At 39.2% G+C, this 11,168-nt stretch overlaps 1 protein-coding gene across 1 annotated transcript; it reads left to right on the plus strand.

Moving 5' to 3' along the window:
• The first annotated feature begins 9,900 nt into the window (after positions 1-9,900).
• Positions 9,901-10,815, plus strand: LOC136747014 (hepatitis A virus cellular receptor 1-like). The gene has a single exon (XM_066699969.1). The coding sequence runs from the start codon at positions 9,901-9,903 to the stop codon at positions 10,813-10,815; it is 915 nt and encodes a 304-aa protein (XP_066556066.1).
• Positions 10,816-11,168: the final 353 nt, after the last annotated feature.

Genomic DNA, 11,168 nt, shown 5'->3' on the forward strand with positions numbered 1-11,168 from the left:
AAGTAGCACAGAGGTTAAAAGAACAAAGCAATGCAGGTGATGCATCAGGTGAGATGATCTCTTGTCACATAGGACTCCAGCACTCCAAGCACTCGAGGATCTCCGTGGCTCAGTGTGGGCTCAGGGGCTCTTTGTCATTTCAGGTTTCAAAGTAGGACTTTTAGTAATTAAGTGGATGAATAATTAGAAAAGGGGGAAAATTATATCTAATACTAATGGTACAGTATGATTTCCTTATTTAAAAAAATAAACAAACTCAGCCAGATACACGTGGGGAATTCATGTGGGGAAATTAAAAGTAGCACCTACTGCCATCAATAATTTACATAATTTCAAACAAATCAGTAGTACTTAGCTAGCAGACGCTCTTCATGGCTAATGCATTGATTCAACCCCCATCCTCTACTATGAATCAAAAGGAAAGTTGAAGTCAATGCTTAGATGAATAGCAATGTGCTCAAAGCAAATTCAAAGGAGAAAACTGGATAATCATTGCTATCCTTACATGTATAGCCTAATATGTCTGCTGTTGGTAAATGAGCTACAGAAGACTTTGATTCTCGAGAATTAATCCCACAAAGAGTATCCCAGGAATTAATGGTTATGTAGAGACAGCTTAAAATAATGCAGTCTATTTAGCCTCATATATATATATATATCATTATCACCATCTCCATTAGCCAGCCTATACTAATCCACTGCTGGATGAAGGCTTCCCCAAGATGTTTCCACTTGCTTCGATCTACGGCTTCTCTTTTCCATGTCATGCCTGCAAAGTGTATGATTTCAGCTTCCCATCTTCTATGTGGTTGTCTTCTAGGTATTTTTTCATCTCTTGGGATCCATTCAATAACTTCCTTTGTCCATCTTTGATCTGTTCTTCTTGCAATGTGTCCAGCCCATTGCCATTGTAACATTTTCATTCTTTCAGTTATGTCATATATATTAGTTTGTTCTTGGATACATTCATTTCTTTTTCTATCCCTTCTTGTTATAAAGCTAAATAAGCTAAATCATAAGTTCAGACATGGCATAGAAATCTGCAATGTGAATAGTCTGTACTTCAGCATCATACTTTAATCACAGAATTCCCTTGTTAATGAAGAACAATTTTTGATTATTTTGTATTCATAGGGTTTTTTTGATAGTAGCTAAGATAAAATATCAGTGAAACATCCACACATGCATTCTCTTTTGAAATGGTTATTAAACTTTCTGAAGCTCTTTCTTTTTATGGTCAGATGTAAGTCAGATGTTCAGATTGACTGTCAATGTATATCAGTGGTCCTCAAGACGAGGTCCCTGGACCACCAGTGGTCCACGCCAGTCCTCAAGGCGGTCCGTGGGCAGATGCAAATGCAGGTTGATCCAGAAATAATGACAATGTTTACTATTACTACTACTATTTTACCTATGACATTTAATTTAAATAGGAAGTTAGGTACAATACCCTTTTAAATGAAAGCTACATTTTCTGTTTAATGATTTAATTTAATTTCTTACGGGCTGGAATAAACTGTTCCCACTGAGCTGCTGCACTCTGTTAGACACAGCTGATTCATACCACAGCACCATGCTTCCCATTAGCATGGCAAATGGGAGAGCATGAGTTAAGTCCAGTGAGTATGACTTGAAACATGAAACTAGAAAAACATAAAATGGGACTTGGAAATTATTATAACTAGTAATGAAGGAAAAAAGGGATGTATTAATATGAGCTTATCATAATGTTATATCATTGGATTACTGATCTTATTCTCACCTTAATGTTAAAACCTTTATAACTTTTTTTTTATTGTATAGTTTGTATATGGAAATGGAAATCATAAAATAAAACATCAAAGAGAAAAGTGACTAATGTCCTTATTGTCACTTCCAAACTGGAAGTTACATTTCTTTGTTCATTTTCAGTAACTGTACACATGAGAGGTAGGTAACGCAAATAACAGAGACATCACTGCTTGGGAAATATGCCTTCAACATCCACATAACACACAGGGCAATAGAAAATTAATTCATTTTGCAATTATAAGAACTTCCAGCTTCACTAGTTAAACCCTAAAGTATTTTCTTTAAATCTAAGGGTAGAGGATCTATGAATTAAACTTGTCTCCTTTGATCCTGAAAGCACATACTTTCTTATGTCAATATTCACAGCTTTTCAGTTCTCAGTGGATATGGTGGGAGGAGGGATGTGTGTGAAAATGCCCCCCCCTCCCCACATTTGCTTTCCTTTCATTTCCAGCCTACTTGTATTTTGTTAATTCCCTTTGATTCTGTATTAACTCTTTTTCCCTGTCTGTGTTCTATCACGAATGTGACAGCTTAATTTGTTTCATTTTCCAGGCATTTTCAGAAGTTGCCGTAACATCCGATAGGCTACTACAGTTCTTGGGGACCTAATTAAACTAAACACTAGTGGTTCACCCTTGTTTGGCAATGGGAAAGCCATGAAAGCTGTACTCTATATATTAATTCGATTTCACTTTAATTGTGTTCTGCATTTGTATAGGCTATATATAAACTTCTACAGAGCATCAGAGTTTTGAGGATCAATAGGATACAAGCAGTTTATTTTATTTTATTTTTTTCCCCAGACAGGGTTAATTGAGTTCTTTGCTAACTGAAACATGGTGGTATCATTTAATCAACAACATATAATGACCTGAAGCTTCAATTCATAAAGGTATTTTGGAGCTTGAAGATAAATATAACTAGTAAACTAGACTAAATAGTTTTATAAGATGTATATTGCACAAAGGGAAAGTCAGCTAGGACATATTGTATAACCTCAATTATTATTTATTTATTAAAGGTGACTTACATGGTTTAACAGACATGGTCAAATCACAGGCTAATAATGTCCCTATTGACTATTAACATATTCAAAGCATTGCAGTGAATACAATTAAGGTATAATTGGAAATAAGGGGTGAAAGGTTAAAAGGAAAAAAGGATCAGAATGTAATACTACTCTCATATCCCTCTCCATATGAAATCCACATATGCATTATTTTCATGTTGGTACATCTAAACAAATGTGTTCATATTGTGAAAATGCTTCAAAAGCACATTCCCCCCATCCTGGATACACGAGTCCCTTTGAGCACATTGCCCTGTACATGTGCAACTGCATGTGTCTTTGAGAATGAAGTGCAAAAATCTTCAATGACAAAGGTATAGAATATGAACGTGGACGCTGTCAGCAAGACATTTCCAATTCTGTATTTATTCACCGAGCGGAAATTATAAACATTCATAGACCTTATTCACACCTGGCTGAGAAGAGACTGGATTGTTAGAGTGTCTAATTGGTGCTTGTCAAAACCAGAAGGCAAAATGGAAAAAGGGCTCTTTCTAAAGCAGTACTTTTCTGTAATTAAAATAACAACAGTCCTTTGTTTATTTGTAAAAGTGGACAGTGAAATACAATGAAAACGCACTTAACAGAACCAACTTCCAGAAGATTCTCCATTCTGGACATTAACTACTTTGAGCATCAGCTTTTAACCAGCGTGGATACTACGTTTTTTATGTCTACAACCATTTACTAAGAGTTTTGATGATGTTGACATCCATCCATCCAGACATTTTCAAGTAAATCTGAGTATTATGCAGAAGTATCTAATCAAATAGAAACCAGTTTGCTATATAAACATGCAAAGGCACATGTGTACGTGTTTCTTTCCTTAAAACCCTTTCAGTCATCTTCATTAGGTCCAATAAAGTGTATTAGATGCAGAACAAATATAGATTGTTTATTCAATTGATGCCTCATATTTGCTTTGTTTTGATGAAGTTTGTTAATCCTTTTTGTTTTTTTGTTTTTTTTATTATAAGAACAATTACACACAAAAATAAAAGGTTCAAAAACAAAACAATAATTATTTGGGAAGTGCTATATTAAGAAGTATACTTCCCTGATCAAGAAAAATAATTAAGCCAAACTACTGCAAAACATAAGGTTGTGTTACTTCTGTACTACCTTACAAAATTCAACTAAGTGACCATTTGTCTGTATGGTTAACTATGGCCAACCGTTCAACTGAATGGCATTGCAGTTCTGAAAGATGAAACAACTTCCTGCAGAAGATCATAAGTTCAAAGCTTATATTTGAATAATGCAACCAAAGCATTATTAAAACCCTAGCCTCATCAGTTTCCTGTGTAAAGTGACCCGGATGTCAAAAATACCTTTGATGGATGCATCAGTGATTTTCATCCCTTTATTACTGATTTTGTACTTGAACAAAGAAAGTGATGATTAAAGGGGTTTGACAGGATATTATGTTAAAGTTTATTCCAAATTGTGTGCATAATACCTACGTGTAATGTAACTGTTCAAACAGAACTTTTACTATACCATGTACATCCATCATTATAAATTGCTATAAATATGCTGTCGTAACAAGATGTTTAGTTACCATTTAGAAAGGTTTTTATGTTGGAGGGATATACTGACACCTGAAGGTAAGATCAAATGTTGATCATGCAACAAGCAACACAGGCCAATATATGTTAATTTGCACAAGTAGGTGATGATGATCGAGACAATTTGGACTGCTTAGTGTTTATTGGGCACTTCATGAATAAATACCATGTGAAAGCAATTATTATTCAGATCAGGGAATATTTCAAGAGTCCTTGCTTGTTCACAGAGCTCAGTGTTGGATTGATCAGTTGCCATCCAAGATGGGGAAAAATGGTCTTTGTCTTGATTTCTTTAATGTGATTTACAGTTTAAGCCCATCAGCTTCAGAACTGAGTCCAGATGTGAGAGGCATGTTCAGTATTGAGTTTTGGGTGTTGTGTTGGGTCAGATGCGAATCATTTTCTGAGAAGCTGGGTGGGTTGCTGATGCAAGTACATTGCAGCATGGGTACTAATCAAAGAGAATAAGACATAAGAAATTAAAACAGATGCTTCAACATGTTTTCCTGTCCATTTCAGAGAACCAATTAAGGTAGATGTAAAAGGTCTTACCAGAATAGAACTGTACCTTCAACATATATAACACAGCTATAGCACTGAACTGAACAGATAATATATATATATATTTTTTTTTGTAATGCCAATCATACTTTATAGATTTCCTCAAAGCGTAACGTGAATGGGATAAAAAACAGTGATACATAGAATTCAAGTTAAATGTTCTTTAAATTGTGATTAATTTATCCTGCCTATTTATTTATAGCATGGAATATAGGAATATAAGTAAAATTAGTCATGTGGAATAATTTATACCACAAACCACAATACATAAAACAAGGTAGTACTTAGTACATAACATGAAAATGTTTCTAGTAAACTTTACAGTGCTTAAGTGCTGTGAAAAGTTGTATTTTGATTATGTTTCTTATTTCATTTTTATAATTATATGAAAAAGCCATACACTTTCTTGATTATGGCAGTGCAGTAAAATACTTGACTATCAATTTAAAGAGCAAATGGTCAGATTCTGAAGGGTTATTACACCCTTGTATGTTTCAGCTGTTAAATGTACTATAATTGTAATTTATATAATAATAATAATAATAATAATAATAATAATAATAATAATAATAATATTGCAACTCTGTATTCTACTCTTGTACTTTCTGTTTAATGACTATTAATCCCATTTGAAAAAATGAACGATGACTGAACTGAGATTTGCTTAACATGAAATTTACCTGATTTATTATTATTTCTAACTTAAACTTATCCACTTTGGGTGTTTGATTGGGGACGGAAAAAGAGAAGGGACTAAGAAGCACTAAACATTAAATATGCACTTTGTAATTTGTAATGAAGGGTTCTGATTACACACAATGCAGAGGTTTTACATAACTGCCCTCTCTTTCTTACTCAGCCTCCACGGATTTCAAATTAAATGTGGGAGCAATAATACCAAACCAGCATGCACTGAAGCACTTTGTAGACTTTAAAACATATTTATTAATTTAAAAGAATTTTTTATTTCAATATAGCTTTGATTGCCTTGTGAGTCACTGTGGATTAAATCCTATTTAGACTTGCTTATTCAAACACATTCAAGGTAACACCTGCTGGCAGTTTTAACACTCAAAAATGAAATCTTGTTGGGAGAGCTCTGACATTGAACAGGTTCTGTATTTCAGGGATTTCTTCCAGGACAAATGCCAGAGGTTAATTTCTGAGGAACAAATGCAATGATGCCACTGTATATCGCAAATTCAGTTTTCCTTTACAACCTTGCTTTTTCTCTGAAATATGTGTGTTTTAGTTTCAAAGGGGTTGCATAGATATGGGTGTAGTATAGACCAGTGTTGAATCCTACCCCAGCCCAAACATAGTAGCCTGCACCTCTCTACCTCATGCAACAATGCAAATACCTTACAATAGAAAATGCAAATGGATGAGATGAAGTATATAGTATGTGCTAGAGTATGTGACCTGGAAGGCTTTTGTGAGTCCACAGTCATTATTTCAGAGCTGTTCAACATGCACTTATAATTCAGAACAACAAACTGGTACCATTTTCCTACAGATGTCTCCAATTGTATTGCCTTGGGGCCTCATTTCAGACCTTCAAAGCTCAGGCAGTGGAAGCATGATAAGCAATCATTAAAGGTTGAAAGTATTAGAAGACTTTTTAAAAGAAATGAATCAGTTAACCTGCTCATCAGACATAAGACACGAATGGGAACATAGTGTCATGAATCATGTCATGTTTTGATTTTCTTTCTACTATCTTTAATTATCATTAAAAAAATGAATGACCTGAGGCTGGGACATTTTCACATGTCTTCCATAATCAATTGGCCTTCATCGACACATTTAATGCTTAACAGATTTGTGGTAGCATCCTATTTCAAAAACAGAAAATAGCTGCGCTCAAGATCTGCAGAGTCAAATATTTCAGAAGCAACAAATCCTATATTGCAGGTGCGTGATGGAAAACAATTGATGAGGAAAGAGAGATCCTGTCCGCACACTGTATTTAAAAAGAAATAAAGATGACTCTTTTTCTTTGAAAGTACAGTGTGCGGACAGGATCTCTCTTTCATCAGTATACTATTTCATCCACAAAACTCTGGAACCATCTAGCAATCTAAAATGCGGACTGTTCTTACTATTTGCACCATTGTGTATATTAAATTGAATTGTGTAAATATGTACATTTATAAAATATGTATTTTTAAAATAACTGTACGCAGTCTCCCAGTGATGTGAATTATACTCTGAAAAATATGGCCACAGCAGATGTTCAGTGCAATAAGTATTCCTTGGAAAGAAACAATGCAAACAAAACCACAACATATAAATAAACAATCACAGTACTTCACATCACAGCACACAGCTTCTAATGGTTCTTTAAAAGATTACACTTCAATATATCTCATTTGAAAACAGTGGTAAATCACAGCTCTTTAAGTTTGATGTGTTTGAGGAGGATACTTTCTGAGTGGCAGGGCAGTACACCCCCACTTGTGCACATGCCTGTTAGACTGGATAGTGTTTGCAGTGTTCCCTAGTCCTAGTACACTTACCAATTATGTAAAGCCCTAGTAGTTTCCATTAAAAACCTTATATAGGCAATGTTGTATCATCTGCCTTTAAATAGTATTGTGGTACTGTTTGTTGGCTCTGTCACATACTATATAAACTTGCAACAATGGATGAGATTCTAGACACTGTCCTACCAGTACACAGTGTATTTATATAAAGCATGGGACATTCTATTACAACATTGCAACCTCACAGTTAAATATGTACTCTGTGGTTCTGCCTGTGTTTTTCTTGGCCCTCCCCGCTGATGTGGATGGCAGAGAGAGTATTTGAATGTGTAATCACATATGGAGTCGATTTCATCTAAATTACCATGCCAGTTTCAATTTGCTCTTTTGAGACATCATTTTCCCTTCTTTTGAGAAGCCCGTTCATCATTTGCTGTCACAGCCAGGCTCTTTTGATCTTGCAACCTGTTAAGCGGTGGATTTCAAGACGTTGTCAAAAAAACAGAATTGATATCTCTTATAAAGTATAATAACCTTTGTTGAATGATTCAAGATATTATCTCTTGGGCACCTTAGGGTTATTTTTGATGTGGGAGCCTCTGCCATTGCTTGGTGCTGCAAGTGTTTGGAAACAGCTGTTGAGGACTTCGAAAAGTTAACCTTAAAATAGGAATTCTCCTTCACCTTATGAATCTCCTTCACTGCCTTTAAAGTGCTACACATCTCATCAAAGAAACAACCTGGGATGCGTAAGTGTCGGTTACACAGTGAAAATGTGTTGAGATAAAGATTACAGTACAATCTAAGATCTCCGAGCAACTGATCCACACAGCCTCAAACATGTGAAAATCCTGCCATACCAAAAGACCAGTCCCCTTTTTGGAGAATTCTTCATAGTCTAGCAGTGACATCAGGTCGAACAGGTGAGTACTGTTACTGATTTGAATATCGAGCATGTAATCAAAAGCTGCATATGATCTGATCTTCCACAGTAGGCACTATAAAGTAGTGCTGTACTCTTGACACTTCATTATATCACAAGTTAAACTTCAATAGTTTTAAGTGCATATTTGGAGAAAAATGTGCTGAACAGAGATAGGCCACGTTGCTTGTGTTTATGTATGAGCAAGTCTACATGTATAATGCAGAATTTAAATTGGGCGAACCTTCAGCATGTTCTTGATATTCCTATCACCTCGAGGCAGCTTTTCAGAAGGCAGGGTGACATAGCTCTCTGTACTGCTCTTCAAGACAAAGCATTTATAAATTCAAACAAGAGCCATGAGAAGCCAATCCACTTCACCAAGGACTGACAGACAGAGAGTGAACTTCTGGAGGGACCACTGCAGATTTGAAAAGGATTAATGAATTAATAATATTTAAATCTAAATTGGGGTTTGTAGTCTATAATACTGTTACGTGCGTGTGCTGTCTGTTCTCCTCATATCCCTATTGTACGCAGGTGTCCCGCTGTGATTGGCTCTCGTCCCCGTCACTCAACTCCGCTGTTCCGTGCTGTTCCTGTCCAATCAGATGTCTCCAACTACTGCTTAAATACCCCTCATTCCTCCATTACGGGAGACTACCGATTGCAAACGCCATTTCGTGGTGCTGCCCTGTCTGTTTGTGTAAAATACCTTTGTGATTGATTGTTTTTCCTTGTGTAAATATCCACCGTTTCTTCTCTGTTTTGTTTCCGTTTACATTGTACTGTGTATTGTGCTCTGTTCAGCGGAGAACGGGTAGATAGGTGAGACACCCATGGGTTCACACGCTTACACGTAGGGATGTATGTTGTCTAGCACATGAGGTATTTAGGTAGGGGCGGTGATCACCCCTCTGTACTAGTTGTTAGGTTTAGATAGTTTAGTTAGTGTAGCTAGTTAGGGTCGTCCTACAAATCCAAGTCAGGTAGTGGTTTACTCTTTTGTTCATTATTTGTATCATTATCATCACGTGTTTTTGTATACTGTACATACTTGTACATACTCCCCTCCCCATTGAAAATAAACCCTTCATATATCTTATTGATATTGTGTTGGTTTTTGCACTCCCTTCACTCTCCCACTACTGCATTTGTGTTTTATGTTACGTACTCTTATCCCCTTACATCAGCCACTTGGGGTCGTAACATAATTGGGGGCTCGTCCGGGAGTTTTATTCTTGCCCGTAGTTGCACGCAAATAGTGGTGGTGTTTGTGTGGGTGTTGTGCTGTGCTGTGCAGGTGGTGTGTTTATATTATTGGTATTGGTTTTTGCGGTGTATTCTGTCACAATTATGGCCAGTTTTGATTTAAGTGCTTTTCTGAGTGTCCTGTCTCTGGATCAGCTTGATGTGTGTCGCTGATTTATATGCTATAGCGGATCACTTCTGTTTCAAGTTCCGAGGAACATTGTTAAAGCACAGCTTAGACAGATCGTCATGGATAAGTTGGTGGAAGGCAAGTGCTCGTTGTGCCTCCGGTGTTGCCTGATCCTGCCCGTGTCCCTGATCCTGCCCGTGTCCCTGCCCGTGTCCCTGATCGTGTCCCTGATCCTGCCCGTGTCCCTGATCGTGTCCCTGATCCTGCCTGTGTCCCTGATTGTGTCCCTGCCCATGTCCCTGATCCTGCCCATGTCCCTGATCCTGCCCGTGTCCCTGATCGTGTCCCTGCCCGTGTCCCTGATCCTGCCGGTGTCCCTCATCGTGTCCCTGATCCTGCCCGTGTCCCTGATCGTGTCCCTGATCCTGCCCGTGTCCCTGATCGTGTCCCTGATCCTGCCCGTGTCCCTGATCCTGCCTGTGTCCCTGATCGTGTCCCTGCCCGTGTCCCTGATCCTGCCCGTGTCCCTGATCGTGTCCCTGCCCGTGTCCCTGATCCTGCCGGTGTCCCTCATCGTGTCCCTGATCCTGCCCGTGTCCCTGATCGTGTCCCTGATCCTGCCCGTGTCCCTGATCGTGTCCCTGATCGTGTCCCTGATCCTGCCCGTGTCCCTGATCGTGTCCCTGATCCTGCCCGTGTCCCTGATCGTGTCCCTGATCCTGCCCGTGTCCCTGATCCTGCCCGTGTCCCTGATCGTGTCCCTGATCCTGCCCGTGTCCCTGATCCTGCCCGTGTCCCTGATCGTGTCCCTGATCCTGCCCGTGTCCCTGATCCTGCCCGTGTCCCTGATCGTGTCCCTGATCGTGTCCCTGATCCTGCCCGTGTCCCTGCCCGTGTCCCTGATCCTGCCCGTGTCCCTGATCGTGTCCCTGATCGTGTCCCTGATCCTGCCCGTGTCCCTGATCGTGTCCCTGATCCTGCCCGTGTCCCTGATCGTGTCCCTGATCCTGCCCCTGCCCCGGTCACCCCGGTGATGCGCATGGCGGCCCCGGCAGCGCGGCGCGGCCCGTGCCCGGTCTGGATGCGGAGGCATACGCTGCCGTAGAGGCCAAGGCTCCGGTTACAATGCCACGCTTTGACCCACTCTCCCTTGGGTTTTCTGGGTCCGCGGCGAGAGGTAGACTTAAGATCCGTCTGGCATGTCTTCATCTAGATGCGCAGGACAGGGAACGGCAGGCTGAACATAATCTGCGGCTGGAGATCCGCAGGATGGAAATCGAGGCAGAGAAAGAGGTACAGCTGCGGGAGCTTGAACTGGAGGCGACGTCCCACGCAGCCGGCAATGCGGGGCGGGCACTTTCTCCGGTGGCCTGTCCTGGGTCTTCTC

Source organism: Amia ocellicauda, chromosome 3 (assembly GCF_036373705.1).
Source record: "Amia ocellicauda isolate fAmiCal2 chromosome 3, fAmiCal2.hap1, whole genome shotgun sequence".
NCBI classification, from domain to species: Eukaryota; Metazoa; Chordata; class Actinopteri; order Amiiformes; family Amiidae; genus Amia; species Amia ocellicauda.